General features: G+C 48.1%; 1 protein-coding gene across 4 annotated transcripts in view; it reads left to right on the forward strand.

Annotated features, from left to right (window-relative positions):
• Positions 1-4,238: 4,238 nt before the first annotated feature.
• DIP2C (disco interacting protein 2 homolog C) overlaps positions 4,239-19,841 on the forward strand; it is a 486,706-nt gene continuing 471,103 nt past the window's right edge. For 2 of the 4 annotated variants that reach the window (XM_008249367.4, XM_008249368.4), the window contains exon 1: positions 4,441-4,673. In XM_008249367.4, coding sequence (XP_008247589.1) covers positions 4,589-4,673 — 85 coding nt within the window. In that variant the 5' untranslated portion in view covers positions 4,441-4,588. Of the gene's footprint in view, positions 4,674-19,841 lie in introns of all 4 variants that reach the window. The other 2 variants (XM_008249365.4, XM_008249366.4) reach the window with 2 other exon arrangements.

Genomic DNA, 19,841 nt, shown 5'->3' on the forward strand with positions numbered 1-19,841 from the left:
TGTCTCTCCCTCTCTATGTCTGTAACTCTGCCTCTCAAATAAATAAATAAATCTTTTAAAAAAATGCCGATGGTTGTGTAGCCTCCTGCCCAGTGACAGTCACAAGTTTTGACAGTGGTTTTTCTGAGGATAACTGACCACAGTTCAAACACGTGACTTTGATCTCAGAAGGCAATCTCAGGGCCTTTGGCAGAGTGTTTGAAGCCAACAGTCCTGCCTGTCTATTTGATTCATTCTAATAAACATCTATTGGACATCTTCATGCCTGTCGTGACACAGATTTGAACCAGGCTTTTGGAGTTAGAGACACGCACATTTTGTGAGGTCAGTTATGAGCGGAGCCAAATGAGATGAGCAAATCAGCCTGGCCTGCACTTTGAGAAACACTACGCTGTTTATTCTGTCCTCTGACACAAAGGGAGAACTAAAAGATAAGCCGGCTGCCAGATAAGTCACGGTATAAATTACTAATCCCAGGCAAAACAGGTAGATAGAGGGGTGTGTAATTCCAGAGGTAGGAATCTTCCCAGCCAGGAGATTAAGGATGGCTTTCACAGAAGACATGGTGTTTGGCCTGGAACTGGACTGGGTGATGTTGGATATGTGGCCGTCTTAGGTTGTGGGGAGCCGGGGAAGCGACAGGAAAGGACCACGTTGGCAACACACAGACCCAAGTACGTGGGGACCCTCCGCGATGGCTGAGAATTCGTCAAGTGCCAGAAGGGCTATGAGGAAGCAGAGCAGAGTATAAAGTAGGGAAGAGGTTTTGTGACGGGCTGTGACACTTTGGGTGTTAAAAGAGTTCTTTCACGTTGAGACACGGTTGCTGTGGATTGTAGAGCAACAGGACCGTTACGGATTCAAAGTGATTCTTCAGGACAAGAGTGTTCCAGGAGCTGTTGAGAGGGAAGATTGGAAAGGTGTTCTGCAGGTCTGACTAGAGAGCAGCTGTGGGACGGACACGGAGGCGATGGATGCAGAGGGGGTGGGGAAGAAATGCTGCAGGCAGAAGTTATTGAAACCCGGTAACAGGCACTTCTCAAAGCAAGGATACCCAGGACAAAGGGGATGCTAGCCTCAGAAATAACAAACAGGGTGAGAGGACTGTTAGGTAGATGAGTTTGATTCTGGACAAATCTACCACTAGGCTAGATTTCAGGGTAAGAATGTCCATCAGACAATTGGAAATGCTAGCCTACAGCTAAGGGAGTCATGTGTATTTTGTAGGTACACAAACGCCTGCTGAAATAAAGAGACACCAGCTCAAATTCTAAGTATATAGTCTATGGGTTTAATGCAAAATACAAGTCTTCTTTAGGGCCAACACCCATTATATTATCAAACATATATGATCAAGACCCATCCAGTTATTAAAAATGGGATACATGAGGCTGGCGCTGTGGTATAGCAGGTGAAGCTGCCTTCTGCAGTGCTGGTTCGAGTCCTGGCTGCTCCCCTTCCAACCCAGCTCCCTCTAATGCACCTGGGAAAGCAGTGGAAGATGGTCCAAGTGCTTGGGCCCCTGCACCCACATGGGAGACCCAGATGAAGCTTTTGGCTTCTGGCTTTGGCCTGGCTCAGCCCTGACTGTTGCAGCCATTTGGGGAGTGAATCAGCAGATGGAAGATCAACCTCTCTCTCTCTTTCTCTGCATCTGTCTCTCCTCTGTAACTCTTTCAATTAAATAAATAAATCTTTAAAAAAGGAATGCAGGGGCCAGTACTGTCGCGTAGCAGATAAAGCCTCTGCCTCCAGTGCTGGCACCCCCTATGGGCACTGGTTTGAGTCCCGGCTGCTCCTCTTCCAATCCAGCTCTCTTTTTTTTGGCCTGGGAAAGCAGTGGAGGATGGCCCAAGTCCTTTGTGCCCCTGCACCCACGTGGGAAGCCCAGAAGAAGCTCCTGGCTCTTGGTTTAGGATTGGCCTAGCTCCGGCTGTTGCGGCCATTTGGGGAGTGAACCAGCAGTTTGAAGACCTCTATTTCCCTGTCTCTCCATCTCTCTCTGTAGCTCTGCCCTTCAAATAAACAAATACATCTTTAAAAAAGAGGAATGTATGTTTTTATTTTCGACATTATCCTGCCCTAAACTGACTTGATGCCATTTATAGTTTGAAGTGTCTGGTGCTACTTTTCTATCATGACATAAACCCAGGGCTGTGTTATTGGAGACTGGCATTTGAATCCTGAGTCTACCACATTTTATTTCTCAAAAGGTCTTTCATTTGTAACGTGAAGCGGCTGGGCAGATCGTCTGAAGGGCTCTCTAAGTTGGTGATGGGTTTGTTATGAAAAAGGGAGAGATGTGACTATCAGTGTTCTTCACATTTGAGCATAATCTTAAACATATAAAACACAACACCACTCACCAGGTTCAGCAGCACGCAGAGGATAAAGCACCAGGACCTCGGGGTTCAGGTTTTTCAAGCTGATCATTGTTGGTTGCCCACTTCTGTCTCCCAGTTACTCTCTGGAGAAGACAGATCGCGATGACCTGCCGGGCCCTGGACAAGTAGCTAGGTTTGCACTGTAGCCAAGTCCGTGGGAAGTACAAAGATGAATATGGCTTGGCCTTTGCCCTCAAGGAGCTTACACTCAGGGAGTAAGAGAAGGGAGACAAACAAAATGCCAACCAGGATAAGGACAATGAGTGGGAGGAGCACAAAAAGAGAGGGGAGAGATTTTTCCAGGGCTTGTATTAGGGATAGTCAAGGAGCCCAGGAGCAGGGGGTGAGGCAGCCACCCCAGGAGGAAGACGCATCATGAGTGCTGAGCGACCAGGGGTAGCAGCAGGTCCTAGACACCTGAGCATGGAAGAGAAAGGCTTCACCATAAGGTGGAACAGCCTCCAGTCTCAGGCTGAGCTGTGGGATTTGTATTCAATTGACAACGCAGTAGAGAACGTTGCCCGTATTTGAAAGGCGCGTGACTGAGGACTGGCCACAGGGTCCAGTGGGTGATGTGCTGATGGGAGTTGGGGTGGGTAGGACCAGCTGGGAGGTCTTTAGGAAGCCTTAGCATGAGGGAGTGCTGAACTGGGAAGAAGTTACAGGAATGAAAGGAAGCCAGATGATCAAGGTTTTGTGTGGCAGAGCTCAGAGAACAGGGATGTGTGAAGATGAAAGATGGGGACACACAGGGAACTCCATCACCATCTCAAACCTACCACCAAATGAAGGACCTTCGAGAAATAAAACATCATAGAATCAGGATTCAAATCCCAGCCTCCAAGGCAAAGCCCAGGGTTTGTGTCATTACAGCTGCATGGGACTGCACACTCTAAACAATAAACAGTATCAAGCCATTTAAGGGAATGGTGGCAGTTACTGGAAGCAGGTGGACATTGAACGTCAGGAAAGGAAGCCGCCTTCGTTTTGGGTTTGTGGAGCTTAGGGAGCTGGGCGGGGCCAGGTAAGCAAGGTTGCTGAGTGGACAGCTGGAGATGTAAAATCTCCCTCAGTGCTCAAGCCTGCAGATCGAGATTGGGAATCAACCATGCGGAGGTGACCTTGATAGCACACGAGCTAATAACCCAACAAGGGGAAAAACAGAGAGCCAAAGCGACCAGGAGGTTGGGATCAGAGAGTTATTATGGCTGGGACGTTGGGGAGGAAGATGACCTGTCCAGGAAGACAGCAGCCACCCCAGTGTGGGAAAAGAGCTGGCTACCTGGGACAGTGCACTCCGGGACAGAGGTGCCATGCACAGATCAGGTTTCCCAGTGGTCTCCTCAACCGCCCCTCTTCACAGAGGGGAAGCAGAGCCCAGGCAAGAGGCACGGAGCAGCTCAAGGTCATACGCTAGTCGGTTCCAGGTATGGAATTAGAAGCTCGCAGCATAGGCAGCCCATGCTGTCTTGTATCTCCCCTTCTAAAAGTATTCATTAAAAAAAAAAAAAATCAGCCCTCCAACAGCCAGAGCACTTGAAGTTTTAACTGGGGCTCCAGGAGGTATTCTATGCGTCAAGCCAGAGGGAGACCAGGCATTGGGGCTGGGCCGCAAGGGCCCTACCGGACCCGGAGAGATCCCGCCGTTCGGGACCCAAGCCCGGGTCCGCGCAGCCCTGCTTGGCTCCGCGCGTGTGCTGCCCGCCAGGGGACCACCGCGGCCCCGCGCCCTCCCCAGCGCGCCCCCGGGAGCGCGCGCTGCACCCGCGCGCCCCCGTGCCGGCGCGCGCCCTGCACCCGCCCCCGGCGCGCGCCCCCTGTTGTCACGAGCGCGCGCAGCGGCGCTCCCGCCGGGCAGGGCGGCCGCGGAGGAGCGAGCAGTGGCCGTGACCGCGGCGGCCGCAGCGCCAGGAGCCCGCGGAGCGCGGGCTGAGCGGGCCGAGGCCCGCGTGGGGGCGCGCGGAGCGGGCGCGAGGCCGCCTTTGCGGGGCCGCGCCGAGGAGGCGCCTAGGGGAGGAGGAGAAATCCCTGCGCGCCCGCCGCCGCCGCCGCCACCACCGCCGCCGCCGCCGCCTCCTGGCCGCCCGCGCCCGCGCCCGCCGCCTCCTTCTCGGTGCGGTTCCACTGGGCGCGAGGAGCGGCCGCCGAGACCTCCGCCTGCGAACAAAGAGGAGGCCGGCAGGGCGGAGGCGTCTGCGGCGAGCATGGCGGACCGCAGCCTGGAAGGCATGGCTCTGCCCCTGGAGGTGAGGGCCCGCCTGGCCGAGCTGGAGCTGGAGCTGTCGGAAGGTAACCAGGCCCCCGCCCCGCTCCTCTGCCCCGGCCCTAGCGCCCGCGCCCCGCGCTCGGGCGGCGGGCTGTGCCGTGCTGTCACCACCTGGGAGGGCCCGGGCCGCCGGTGGGGGGACGCCTGGGGGCGGGGGGCGCGCGGGGCCTGGGGGCGGGGGCGGCGGCGACCGGGCCCGGGGTTGGGGGAGGCGGCCGGCGGCGTGGTCCCCGAGGCCGGGCCGGGTGCGTGTGCGCCGCGGCCCCCGCCCTCCCGGCTCCGGCTTGGCGTTGTGCAGCCGCGATCCCCCCTGCGCGCTGCGGCGGGGCCTCGGCGCGCAGCGTTAGCACGCAAGATGGAGCAACCTTTAGGGCCGGGAGCGAACGGCCTTGCCGTGAAGAAGTGTGCGTTCTGCCCTCCTGGAGATCCGCGCGTCCTTGATGCTGCAGCGGCGCGGTGCGCTGCCGCCGCCGCCGCCGCCGCCGCCGCGTTCGCTGACTGGGGACGGCCTGATGGTGCCGGCTGGCCTGGTTTTCCTGCGAAACTTGTCGTTGGACTTTGGAGATTTCGTTCCCCGGGGTCCCCCGGGCAGCCTGGCTTGCCGGCGGCCCCGGCGTGGCCAGAGGAAGATAGTACTACTATTGTTCGCGTGTGTTGTGGTGGGATCGTGGAACGTCCTCCCTCAGGCCCGGGGCTTGTGCCTCGCTTCCACCGCGATCCTGTGTGGAATTGGCTGCCTTGATTTCCTGGAGTGTTATCTACGCTTTCTTCTCTGGAGATCATGTGCTCAACTGTCATTAAGTTTGAGGTCGGGTTTTGCTAGGTCTTCCCCCTCAACCCCCCCCCCCCCCCCAAAAAAAAAGCCCTTTAAAGTTCCACAATGTTCAATGTTTCATTTATTTTAGCAGTCACCCTGGAGAGGCCACTCGTAGCCCGTGTGGGGATGGAATGGGTGGGGATAGGCCGACCCCTCTTGAAATTATATTTGGAGCAGTTTAGCATGAACTTTTTTTTTTTTTTTTTTGTAACGGTTTCATCAGGGCTGTTGGCCAGAAAGTGAATTCGTTCGTGCCAGTTTTTCATCAGCAGGGAGGAGCTGATGCCGACTTTATGTTTGCCTTTTGAACACTTTTCCGAGTGTGGGGTCAGCGGCCCATTCCGATGCCCGCGCCCTGAAAATGTTCCCATTTCGAATTTGGCGTGATTCAGCCCGGGGAAACAGGCCGGTAGGAGGAGGAAAAACGAATCCTCTCTGAATTCTCGGCGCCTGTCACCCTCCTGACTCCTGGAAGACCCTGCTGAGGGCATTGCTAAAGGCAGGAGATAGGTGCGCGGTTCAGCTGGGAACAATATTCAGGTTTACCGGGGTAGGCAAAGTGTGCAGCCAGGGCAGGTCGTTTGCAGGGCTAGAGTGACTGCTAGAAACCCTCGGCTCTGGTAATCTGATTTTGCCAGCCTTCAGGTACACATTTCTCCTCCCCTGTGTGGATTTTCTCCGTGGCTTCACCTGGCCCTCTAGCTCTGTTTTCTTTTACAGCATCCCGCCATTCATGCCCTGTCTTACAAACAGGCCCCCTGCTCTGTGTGCACCATAGCCCGGTGAAGTGGCCGTACCCCACCTGTGCTGGCAGAGCACAGGTCTCAGCTCGCTGGGGTGCAGCCCCCTCCCAGTCAGGGAGCTGCCTCCTGTTTCTTCAGAGACACTGCTGATGCCTGGGAATGCTCAGCTTGACTGCACACCCCCCCACCCCCCACCCCACACACCCTCCCCTCCACGCCAGGAGAGACTTGCCTTTTTTGGTGACAATACTCACCTGTCATCTTGCAGTGGCTCTAGGAGGGTGAGCGCTAAGTTCTCACCTGCCGGAGGGCTGGCTGCAAGATCACTTTTGACTAAGATATACTGAGCCTGATTCCTCTGAACACTGTGTGTTGGTACAGCTTTTTTTTTTTTTTTTTTTTTTTTTTAAGATTTAATGAGTTTCTTATTGAGTGACTGGGCAGAGAGGGTGTGTATGTGTTCGCACGCAGGAAGCTCCTATGTTTTTGTGTGTAAACCTTGCTGAGACCTGACCTACACATTTAATAATAAAAAAAAATCAAAGAGTTGTTGTGTTGCTGTGATCAGCTCCTGTCATCCCCTTCCTGCCGCCCCTCCCCTTTGCTCCCCCCACCCAGTTTTCATTAGCTCTGCCATCTTGGACTTCCTTATGGAGCGTGGTTTTGTCTGTGTTGAGTTTATAGAGCTGTGCTTTAAGATCATCTGGAATTTTATGTCTTGTAAATACATAGAGTTGTTTTACTAGTTTTAATTAGATGAATTAAGTTGTTTTCCAGGGTGGCTTAATAGGACCCCCTCCCCCCCCCAATGGAGAGATCAAAAATATCACTGTCTCTTTATATTGTGGAACTTTAAAAAAAAAAAAAGAAAACATTTTACCAACACATCTACTTTCAAAGCAAAAACTTAAAACAACTTTTCATGCTGAATTATCTCAGGGTATTGCTTTCACATTTACTCTTCAATCAAAATTTATATGGAGGAAATTCTTTAAGTTGGCTGTCATCATTTTATTAAAATATCAGGAAATATCACAAAAACATATGTGGGCTTTCCAGGGCTCTGTTCCTACCAAGGAGGATGGAAAAGAAATTCCATTTTAAGCACATAATGTAGACTGGGCAAAAAAAGAGTAGAATATTTTCTTAAAGTTCCTATGAAGGCTGCCAGTCTTTAATGCATTGTATATTACCTACATTTCGAAGCGCTGGTCCAGTGTTGGTTTTCACTGTGCACGGGGTGCTGTCTTGTAGACTAATGTTGTTTTTATTTTATGGGGGCCCTTGTTAGTTGGTAACAGCTGCAGAACTCCCAAGTTCTTATCTTCCCGCTCTACTTTCTCCTGCCTTCTCCCTGCTCCTCGGTGTTACCAGTGCGTCCTGCTGCCCTCTCGCTGGGGGACGTGAAGCCTCCGTCGTTTTGGAGAGCTACCCTGTCAGCAAGCTGCCCCAGCTTTCTGTGGGCAGTGGTGGCAGGCAGCCTGGGGGCCACAGGTCCGGATAACTGCAGCTGTGCGCCAGGGGCTGCCGGTCCGCACGTGAGCCACACCAGCCACACCAGCATTTGGCAAGAGCAACAGTGGGGGCTCCTTTCTGCCACCCCTTCTCTGGCCTGCGTTCTTGTTTCATGCAATCACACATTGTTCCTTTTGGCTTTAAAGAACCTGAAAGCACGCATCATCTGGCTTAAGGGAAAATTTTACCTGGGCACATGAAGCCAGTTTGAGAGGAAGCAGGGAACTTCCCAAGGAGGACAGCTTCATGTTGCCTGGAATGCAAAAATGAGCTTCTTGGTTAACTGAGCATTTACTTCTTGGGCTGTGCCTGCACTGCACACACTGGACTTGAATCTACAGAAGGAGCTGCTTCCCAGTCTTTCAGGAGTGCAAAATGGTTTTGGTTTATTTATTTATTTATTTTTGCAGAAGGAATGCGTTTTTTTTTTTTTTAATCTATGCCATGTTTTGCATCTTGTGGCTTTTTAATTGTTAGTATGTCCACGAGTTTCTTCGTGCTGATTAGAGTCTCTGAGTCTATGCTCTGCTTTGCTGGTTAATTTACCAGAGTGCTTCACCAATATGTTGTATTGTACAGTGATCTTCAGAAAGTTCATGGACAATACATATTATAAAAAAACTGCACGGATTTCAGATTTTTTTTTGCACCACAGTAAACTTTTAATTTCATTTTTCATGAACTTTTTGGAACACTTTGTATAACAGTCCAACTCAGCGTTTTCTCGGTGACTATGAAACTGGTAGAGGAAAGCTCACTGAAATGCCAGTTCTCTGTGTTTGTCAAAGAGCCACTGCTTTACATTTTTTTTTAAATGTGGGTTAGGCCGTGACTTGCAGCGCTGGCATCCTGTATGGGTACTGGTTCAAGTCCCAGCTGCTCCACTTCTGATCTAGCTCCCTGATTGTGGCCTGGGAAAAGCAGTGGAAGATGGCCCAAGTGCTTGGCCCCCTGCAACCATGTGGGAAACCCGGAGAAAGATCTTGGCTTTGGATAGACCCAGCCCTGGTCATTGTGGCCATTTGGGGAGTAAACCAGTGTTGGAAGATCTGTCTCTCTCTCTCTGTCTAAGTCTGCCTTTCAAATAAAAAATAAATAAATCTTAAAAAATGTATGTTATATAAAAATTTTTATGTGAGCAGTTTATTTGCATTTTGTATATTACTGTTACCAAAGAGAGAAATCTTAAAGAGATGGCCAATTGGAAGGTTTGTAGAGTATTTTTTTTTTTTTAAATAAGATTCATTTATTTATTTGGAAGTCAGAGTTAGAGAGAGAGAGAGAGAGAGAGATCCATGTTCCATCTGCTAGTTCATTCCCCAGATGGTTACAACAGCTGGGCCTGGGTCAGGCTGAGAAACCAGGGGCCAGCAGCTTCATTTGGGTCTCCCACATGGGTAGCAGGTACCCAAGCACCTGGTCCGTCTTCCACTGCTTTTCCCAGGCCATTAGCAGGGAGCTGGATCAGAAGTGGAGCAGCCAGGACTTGAACTGGCGGCGCCCCTACGGGATGCTGGCGTTGCAGGTGGTGGCTTTTCCTGCTATGCCACAAGGCCAGCCCCCGTTTGTGGACTTTGAGAGTGGTGTTTCAGGCTGTTGAGCTCAGTAGATACACTTTGCTCTGGGACCTGAATTCTGTCTGCCTACCCCCTCCTCATCCTCTGGTCTCGTTGGAGGTGCTGCTGCAGAGTGCCCATCTGTGCCAGAGCTCCAGCCTCGTGGCCACCTTTGAAGGTGTGCTGAGAGGAGACTCAGCTCTCTCTCTACTGCCACCTAAACTTTGTGCACATTATTTTCTTCGAAAGGTAATTAGTTTACTCTGGAAAACAAATGTGTGAACAACTCTTTCTTTCCAGAGTCTCATTGATAATTTGTTGTGCTTGGAGGAGGGAGCAGCAGAGACAGGAAAATAATATCCGTGATGTAACATTAAGCTACTCCATTGGAGTCGGGCCTCAAACTTACCGAAACGTGCAAACTTTGTTATGTCCATCTGAAAGCTGTCAGAGATAGCTGTATGTGTGGTGGTGGATGAAATGGAATAATTGGCATGATAAATTTAAAATATTGTTACCTGCATTAAAAAAAACCACATACATCAAGTGGCAGCGTTGATGTTTGTGTTTTTACATATATAGACTTTAAAGAGTTCTTCAGAGTTATAGCAGTAGCTGGATTTGAATGTTTCTTTCTAGGTTAAGAATTTTAGATGTCAAATTTAGCTGGGAAGCTAGGAAAGCAAATACACACCCACACACACACTAACACCCACCCCCCCACACACACACTAACACCCACCCCCACACACATACTAACACTGACACCCACACACACACATACTCACTCACACACAAACACTCATGGCCAGATGTGTAAGATCGCTCCAAATGCTAATAAGGTATTTACAGTGCTACAGTCATGGTGCTTGGATCTGAACTTTATGAGGTTAAAGCTCTCCCAAGGTTCTCAATTTTGTTTCATGCTGGACCCACTAGTTTTATATTCTTGTTATGGTTTGGAGGCTACAGGCTGTGGGATGTTATGAGTCACTTTTTGCCTTCCTCCTCCCAGCCTTTTTCAAATGGGTTCTCTTTTTTTAGAACTGATTTTTTTTTAAAGCAGTGATTTATGGGATGAGTTGTAGCATTCTTCTGAATTGCAAAGAGAACATATTGAATTATCTTAGTTTTGATGTCATATATATCAACTGACTCACTAGTTCAAATCCTAGTCATATTATTCAGATCATTTCTAGTTCTTATAATTACGCAGGCACCATAAAAAAAGGGAAACTCCTGGTTGGTGTTGTTTGACTTAGTTTTGGCAAGCTGATTTTTTTTTTTTTTTTTTTAATCCGGGGGCTAGGGGACATTTCCTGTTTTGTAAGGTGATTGATCACTCAATCACCTTTTGAGTGATGTGATCAGTTTCCAACCACTTCTTATTGTTTGGTGCTCTTCCCACATTCCACTTTCCTTTCTGTAAACCTGTTTTCAACGTTGCTGGCTTTCATTGCCCTTCTTTTATGATTTTTATTGTGTGCCATGCAAGGTTACCTACTATTGTTGCCAGTGTTCTGTTCTTTCTTGTTGAGGGCCCAAAACCTTGTCACCTCTCAAAAGAAGTAATTGCATCCATTTGTTCGTGAAGATAATAGTGCCCATAAAGAGGAGACTCTAATTGGGAATTCCAGCTGGTAAAGGGGTAGGAAGATAGGGGTGACATGCTGAAGAGGTGAGCGTTAACTCTTCTGAGCATATACCTACCTTCTTTTCTTTCTTCTTTCTTCAGTGTCTAATTGGGGGATTAATTTTAGTAAGGCCTCCAGACAACGTAGGAAAATGCTAAGATACTGAGCTGTAAAATTTTAAATTACAGTAAGCAGTCTGTTTTTGTGAGGGGTTGCCATCTAGGTTCCTTGGATGTCTTGGATTGTTACATGGGCTGTCTGTGTTGTGAGTTATGAATTGAGAGAATTCTTTCCTTGAAGAGCTTTATACAATAGATAGGAAAAATCAGGTATGGAAGGATTCTGTGAATGATAGTGGGTTGAACAGATTTTTTCTTCAGGCTGCTGGATTTAAGTCTCGGTTGTTGCTGTTGTTGTTTATTAGCTTGGAAAGCTGTTTTGTGTCCTGGATTAAAAGGTTGAAATCTGTGGGCCTGACCCACACTATTTGCATCAGCACCAGACAGGGGACTCCTTCCATATTTATGCATGTGCACATTGAATTTTTTAAAAAAATAGGAATTGTGTGGTTAGTTAGATCACATTTTTATCTGTATTTTATTTATTGGAGAAATACTATGACATTAAAATTGTAAAATGCTAAATTATAGATGAACATAGTTCCTCTTCCATTCTAGTCTTTGTAATTTTGAAGTAATCTGAATCATGATGTTTTGCATTCCTTTAGCCTCAGTCTGATTTTTTTTTAATTAAAAATTTTTATTTATTGAGAGGCAGAGCAAGGAGGTGGAGAGATCACTCCCATCGGCTGGTTCCCTTCCCAGATGCTCACAACAGCTGCGGCTGGGTCAGGACAAAGCCAGAGACCTGTAACACAATCTGGGACTTGTAAGTGGTTGGCAGTGACCCAACCACTCGAGTCTCATTTCCTGCTGCCTTCCAGGGCACACATTAGCAGGAAGCTGGACTGGGAGATTGAACCCAGGTACTGCCGTGTGAGATGTGTCTCAAGAGGCATTGTGACCACTGCACCAGCTCCTGCCTTTGCTGTCATTTGTAATTGTTGGACTGATAATATTGCAGTTTACAAGTCCACAGTCATTCCTTGTTGAGTTTTCTTCCTTCTACTCTGAAGTTTGGTTTTTGGCTGGTAGTTTTAATACAGTTTTAAACAGGGCCTTATTTAAAGGCCTGTTATCTAGATTTACGATCCTTGGAGTCTCCCCCTCTGCTTGCAGTTAAACCACAATGAAAATCTACTTGATTTTGAGAATGTCGTGACTCCGCTCTGGTTAATTTGTGTTGCAGATTCAAGGCTGGAAGGCCTCATTGGAGACATCCATCAGCTTTCTCAGCTTAGGGTGCTGAGTGTTGTTGGAGAGAGTGGGAGGGGAATTGAAACCTTTGTGCTCCAGGTTGACTGTCTCATTGTGAAGTGCTGATCGCTCCAGATATGGGATTATCTGAAGCACCATGCTTTCAAGCTCGCAGTTGGAGAATCAGCAAAGATCAGAGTGGATGACTTTATTATATTATTTATTCATTTAACAAGCATTTACACAAACCCAGTCTGTGCTATGAGAGCTTACAGAGTGGCCAACCGGTGGTGGCTGTGTGAGCAGAGCCCTTGACCCCTTGGGTTCCTGTTGGATTCTTGGCTCCTGGTAGGTGCCCAGTAAGCAGTGGGCAGAAGTCCAGAGGCACAGTTAGTGAGCAAGGGCCACTTCAGCAGCACCATTCCTGGGTTCTGAGCCTTTGGTTGAGGAGGGAGGTGTTCATGGGGCTGACTTCTCTTCTGGATACTTGGTTCTGTACAGAGAGACACTGTATTTCCACAATCACTGGAGTGGAGTTCATCGAACAAGTAAAGCCTTAGAGACAGGAAAGTCTCACTCCCTGGAGTTTCTGTGGTCACTTCTCCTACATTGCCCAATACAGTCAATCTTTTTTTTTTAATATTTATTTATTTGAAAGCCAGAGTACAGTGAGGGAGGGAGGGAAGAAAGGGGAGAGAGAGAGAGAGAGAGAGAGAAAGAGAGAGAGAGAGACCTTCTGCCTTCTATCTGTTGGTTCATTCTCCAGGTGGCTGCAATGGCCAGGGCTGGGCCAGCCTGAGGCCAGGAACCAGCAGCTACTTGTGGATGATCCCACTTGGTTGGTAGGATCCCAAGCACTTGGGCCATCTGCCTCTGCATTCCCAGGTCATTAGTAGGCAGCTGAATTGGAAGTGGAGCAGCCAGGACATGAACCAGTGCCCATATGGGATGTGGCATTTCAGGCAGTGGCTTTACCTGCTTACGTCACAGTGCTGGCCCCACAGCCAGTCTTCCATCTCAGGAGTTTTTGGATTTGTTTCTGGTTGCTCTTTTGCATTGACATGGGGTCACATTTTTAACCTTGTTGTTCCAGGAAATATATCACCATACATTTTAGATTTCCATTTTGTTTATTCCCTTTCTCACCAAGCTGACATTCACTTCCCTGCCTTGGATGTACCCTGATGGTCTCAGTAAAGAAGTAACGAGAGGCCCAGGAGACTTTGTAGGTTCGTTCACCTGAAATAAAAATGGAAAAGTGAAATTGTGTTACTGAACGTGCTGGAAGATCCTGAGTCTCTTCGCAGGAGCAGAATACTACAGAACGGACTTGTGTTCTCCCTCTTGTAGATACAGCATGGCTGGTTATGTCAGTGTTCAGGTTGCTCACGTGTTGTCAGAAGGTGGCTGGCTCATTAATTCCTACATCAGGGTTTCCAGCACAGCTAGGAGCAGTTGCAGGGCCTGAGGTGTCAGGTGGAACCCTTTAGTTGGCCGGATGTTCTAGGAAGGCCAGGTTCACTTAGGGGCCGTTAGTATGCGGGGCTAGGTTTTTAGTGTACTGGGACGTCACAGTCCACAGACCCATTTGTACATCATGGTTGCTTCTCTGGGTCTTTCTCTAATTCCCTCTCGGAGGAGTTCGTGCCTGGCTCCTGCGACCAGCCTGGGCCGCAGCCCTGGGCCTGTCTCCTGAGGAGCCTCTTTCTGGTGTCAGCAGAGTTCATCCAGGGTCAGCGGGTCTGTCCCAGCTGCAGCCCCCTCGGCTGCCCAGTGCTGTTAGTAAGACCTGCCTTCAGCCTCGGAGGTCCTGTCACAGCCCTGCTTGGGAAAGATCCACTTGCACCTTTCCCCTTGGTGTTGCTGTCAGCTGGGGCCGAGCTCCACTTCTCCTTACCTCTGTCTGTGTTGGGGATTTGAGGGGACAGCGACCATCCTGCAGATCCTAGTAGAGGAGGCAAGTGGGAGAGAGCAGCTTTCCAAGGATCGGGCCTGGGTCTGGGGGCAGGAGGTTGACTGTCACCGGGTTTCATAGGAAATCTTAATCTTTTGGGGCAGGAGGCACTGCTGTTTGTTCTTGGTTCTGTTTAGTCTTTGTAGTTTCTGGGAAAAATGATTCTCCATGAGGTTCCAGGAATTACCTCTGTACAGGAAAAGAGTGACCTCTCTCGAAGCTTCCCTGTTGCTAAGCAGAGTGATTGTAGTCAGTTTTTAAGCAGCCACCGATCACTTATGAAGCAATCAATTTTTCATTCTTTTATGTAGAGTGCTTTTATTCCAAGTTAAGTGCCCCTGCTATTTAATAGTGGTCTCCAGTTCTTGCAGGGATTGGGGCCGTATTTAATGGACGTGAACCTTGCTCATCTATGCCCCTGCCCCAGAGACCTAGAGTCTTAGTAGGAGTAGATAGTGCATCAGTGGGACTTTAAAATCCAGTGTTATACAATGCTGTGAACAGAGACTGTTATCTCTGTCCATCGTGTAACCAGAGTTCTACCTGGTGTAACAGTTAACTTAATGACCACCCATTACTGGTACAAAATGCTGTGAAGATACTTAAGAAAAGAGTAGTCTGAAAAAGATACTGTATTTTCACAACTACAGTTTGCTTATTAAAGTCAGAATTGTGACTCTTTTAAGTTACACTGTTTTTTTTTAGATCCTTGACAGGGAGCTATTTGTTATAATTGTGAAGGTAATCTAATGAGTAGAGAATATTGTTAGAACATATATATTGTCCTTTTCTTTACATGAAAGGAAAAAAAATGTTAGTCCAGGTAAATGTTGGCAGGAATGATCATATTTCAAGTAGATAAGATTTTGGTTCAGCATGTACTTGTCCTGGGGAGAGTGTCTCAAGAAATATTCAAGAGCATGTGTCTTTTTAAAATTTTATTTATTTATTTATTTATTTGAGAGGCAGCATTACAGAGAGAAAGAGACAGAGAGAAAGGTCTTCCATCTGCTGGTTCACCCCCAAAATGTTCACAATGTCCAGAGCTGAGCCGATCCGAAGCCAGAAGCCAGGAGCTGCTTCCGGGTGTCCCATGCATGTGCAGGGGCCCAAGTACGTGGGCATCTTCGACTGCTTTCCCAAGCCATAGCAGAGAGCTGGATTGAAAGAGGAGCAGCTGGGGTACGAACCTGTGCCCATATAGGATGCTGGTGCCTCAGATGGAGGCTTAACCTACTCTGCCACAGCACCGGCCCCGAGTACCTGCTTTTATTCTGACTCATTTCCCCCACATAACCTTATCCTTGATCATTCCTATTTGCCCCAGAATTTTGAATCCGTGTATCTGAGATGTTAATTATGTGTGTGTGTGTTTGTGTGTGTGTGTACGCACTTGTATGGGTATGAGTGTGCCTTTTCTCTTTAATATGGGCTATTTGAATGTTGTTAGGCAGTAACAACTTCTCACTTCCTCAGTTGGAAAATATTAATAAAGACAGTTATGTGAGTTTCAGGAACCCCTGAAGATTTTCCTATTATGTTAAATAAATTCTGAAACAGATAACTTTCTGTATTATGTCTTTACATTGAATTTTATTTGTTTTTTAAGATTTTATTTATTTACTTGAGAGGTAGAGTTAGAGAGAGAGAGATTTTCTGTCTGTTGGTTCACTCCCCAAATGGCCGCAATGGCTGGAGCTGGACGGATCTGAAGCTAGGGACCAGGAGCTTCTTCTGGGTCTCCCATGTGGGTAGAGGGTCCCAAGGACTTGGGCCATCTTCTACTGCTTTCCCAGGCCATTAGCAGAGAGCTGGATTGGAAGAGGAGCAGCTGGAACTCAAACCAGTGCCCATATGGGATGCCAGCCCCGAAGGCAGATGCTTAACACACTACGCCGGCCTCAGACTTTCTTTTTGAGTGGTGTGATTGCCTCCCACATGATAGTTTAAATGTAAAATGTGGAATACTGATTTTGTCTTCAGTTCAGTTTTGCCTATTTGTGATTACACCTGTTCTATAAGCTGTGCATACTGCTCAATCTTGTCCTGGTTGGCATTGTGGTTATCAGAGTTAAGGGAAACAATCTATTTGCTGGTTTTAAGTATTTTAAATCCAAAGTTGCAACAGCCAGGACTGGACCAGGCTGAAGCAGGGAGCTGAGAATTCAACCCAGGTTTCCTACATGGGTGACAGGAACCCAGTTACTTGCACTGCAATTTCTGCCTCCCAGGGTCTGCATTAACAGGAAGCTGAATTGGGAATGGATCCAGATATCAAACCCAGGCATGCCAGTGTGGGATGCAGGTGTGCTAACTGGCATCTTAATTGCTAGACCAAACACCTGTCTACACGCCCACACACCTTTTTTTTATTTTATTTTGAGCAAGACCCCTCTAAACTTTCAGTTACCTAAGTGTCATCAGTTTTGTGGACTATTTGTAGAGACATTTGAGCTTTTTTTTCCTTGGGTTGTGGCTGGTCTTTGCCTGGCCGGGTCACCCCCTCAGTAGTATGTGCTTTAGCTTAGGGAGCCTGTTTCAGCTGTGTTAGATGCTAGATAGTTAGGACCAAGAAATTGCACATTGCCTTCTCAGTAGTCTTGTGTGTTGGTCATGTGTTGTTGTTGTTTTTAAATATTTATTTATTTATTTGAAAGGCAGAGTTACAGGGAGGCAGAGGCAGAGAGAGAGAGGTCTTCTATCTGCTGGTTCACTCCCCAGATGGCCACAACGGCCAGAGCAGATCTGAAGCCAGGAGCCAGGAGCTTCTTCTGGGTCTCCCATGGGGGTGCAGGGGCCCAAGGACTTTGGCCATCTTCTACTTCTTTCGCAGGCTATAGCAGAGAGCTGGATTGGAAGTAGAGCAGCAGGACTAGAACCGGCGCCCATATGGGATGCTGGCACTGCAGGTGGCAGCTTTAACCTGCTGCGCCACAGTGCCAGCTCCGCTGGTTGTGTTTTATTCTTGTGAGTGACTCTGAGGACCCTGGCCTCTGTTTGGGAGTGCCCCACGCCACGGTGGGTTTGACATGTAAAGTTTTTTGTGTTAACTACTCTAATTCATGGGACGGGTAATAAAGATGCTTTTGTCTGAACAGTGCTTGAAAATTAGGACATGCCAGCAACTTGGGTATGGGATGACCCTGTGGATAAAAAGCACTCAGCTTTTGTCATGCCTTAAAAACTCTGCTTCTCCATTTTTCTATTTTACACTTAGAATTTCTGCAGTTTGTTCCAGGAGATATTTCCTTAGAGCGTAAGTTAGCAGTAGAAACGCTCTCTAGAGATTTAATGGGATAAGTTTGCAATATTATGTTTTGGTTTCTATTTGTTTAATATCAAATCTAGTGAGCTTTTCAGTAGCTGAACATGTTCCCTTCATGTTGCTATGTCTTTAGGTGGAAGTGTCCTTGTATGTGTGTGCATACAGATATGCACACATACCCTTAATTAGCACAAAAACATTTGATTACAGTTTATTTGATTAGGTAGAGATGGCTTTCACCCTGTGAGAACTTTTGAATTATCTCTTTTCTTTAAGCATTTATTTCATTAGTAGTTTTATGAATGAGGCTCTCTGTTAGCCACCGTGGGAGTGATGACAACCTGTTTTATAATCCGGAAGGAACTAATACACAGTGTGTGATAGATAGATTCAGTATTGATAGCACAAACGAATAATTGAGTTGGCCCTACTGCAAGTCAGTGTGGAATTAGGTGCCAAATGAGTGGTCTCAGCAAGAAGTGCTCTGAGTTTAGAAGAAGGAACAGCTGGGACCTCTTGGACTGTGGCTGCATGGACTGCAGAGCTGCAGAGTCAAGGTGTGGGGAGCTCGGGATCAGAGGCTGGGGAGCTGGGTGCTGGAGGGCCTGGGGGTGACCAGAGATAGTGATGTCTTGGGGTCGACTGTGTCTGGATGAGGCTGTCCTCCAGGTCTCTGGGCTGCTCCTGCTTCTGGCATCCAGGGTGTTGACCCTGGTGAACCATTGCACTTGGGCCTGGGTGTGTCCTTTCCTGTTTCTCGAAGACACATATACATGATTTGAGACATTACTATTCTTTTTTTAATCTTCATGTATGTTCTGTCCGATGTAGTTGTTGGATAATTTTCAACATTGCTTTTAAATAAAAATTTCGCTCTCTGAATATGACTCTTGAACCTTGGGGATGACTGTGTGTAGCCTTCTCATTTTCTGAGCAAGTTTATGGGGACACAGGGAGGTGTCAGTGGCTGTACCAGTGCAGCCTACCACGCCCTAAGGCAGACTCTACTTTCTTTCTTTCTTTCTTTTTTTTTTTTTTGATTTTATTTATTTATTTGAGAGGTAGAGTTACAGACAGTGAGAGAGACAGAGAGAAAGGTCTTCCGTCTGTTGGTTCACTCTCTAAATGGCTGCAACGACCAGAGCTGCACTGATCTGAAGCCAGGAGCCAGGAGCTTCTTCTGGGTCTCCCACGTGGGTGCAGGGGCCCAAGGACTTGGGCCATCTTCTACTGCTTTCCCAGGCCATAGCAGAGAGCTGGATTGGAAGAGGGGCAGCCGGGACTAGAACCGGCGCCCACATGGGATGCCGGAACTGCAGGTGGAGGTTAAACCTGTGCCATGGCACTGGTCCCCGGCCCCGCAAACTCTACTTTCTAACAAGTGCTGTGAGTACTGCAGCAAATAAACCAGAAACAAAACCTAAAGGTGCTCTATTCAGTATTTTAAATGCATGTGCCTGTGTGTTGCGTGCATATGTGTGTTGTGCATGTGTTGCACATGTTGTATGCATATGTGTTTTACGTGTTGGGTGTGTGTATTATGTATGTGTCATGTGAGCCTGTGTTGTATGTAATTTGTGTGAAACAAGTTGTGTGTGAATTGTGCTGGGTGTGTTTTTGTGAGTTGTATGTTGTGTGTGCTGTGCGTTTTGCAAATTGAGTCTTCCACGGATGTGTGTTTTATACATGCATGTGTAAATTGTGTGTAGTGTGTGTGTGTGTGTCGTCAGTGTGAGAGAGAACGGAGCATCCACATGAGTGTGAATCATGAATTACAGATCATCTTGAGCCAGTGAGTCCTCCTGAGAATTGGGAACAGCAGGTGGGTTTGGTCAGCATCCCTGAAGACCCTGCTGGCCCCCAGATGATTCCCATGGCCCTCAGTTCTGCGTCTGGCCTTCGTGGCCCACTCAGTGCTGCGTTTTACGTTGTCTGCAGATCCGTCGTGGAGCTTTGGCTGTGCTCTCTCCTTGTCTGATTTCAAGGAGCTTCGTCCCCTTCTATCCTTGAGCATCGACCCTCGCTTTGAACTTAGAAGGGAACTTAATGTTCTCTCTTACGCTGCACACTTGTAACTTTATGTTTTTTGTTTTTAAAAGATCTATGTTTTATTTATTGGAAAGGCAGAATTAGAGAAAGAGAAATGGGGGAGAGAGAGAGATTCTATGCACTGGGTTACTCCCCAGATAGCTGCAATGGCTGGAGCTGGGCCAGCCTAAAACCATGTGCCAGGAGCTTCCCTCAGGTATCCCATGTGGGTGCAGGGGCCCAAGTATGTGCGTCATCTTCCACTGCTTTCCTAGGCCATCAGCTGGAAGCTGGATCCGAAGTGGAGCAGCTGGGACTTGAACCGGTGCCCATATGGGATGCTGGTGCTGCAGGTGGTGGCTT

The sequence above is a fragment of the Oryctolagus cuniculus genome, chromosome 13, assembly GCF_964237555.1.
Source record: "Oryctolagus cuniculus chromosome 13, mOryCun1.1, whole genome shotgun sequence".
Classification (NCBI taxonomy): Eukaryota; Metazoa; Chordata; class Mammalia; order Lagomorpha; family Leporidae; genus Oryctolagus; species Oryctolagus cuniculus.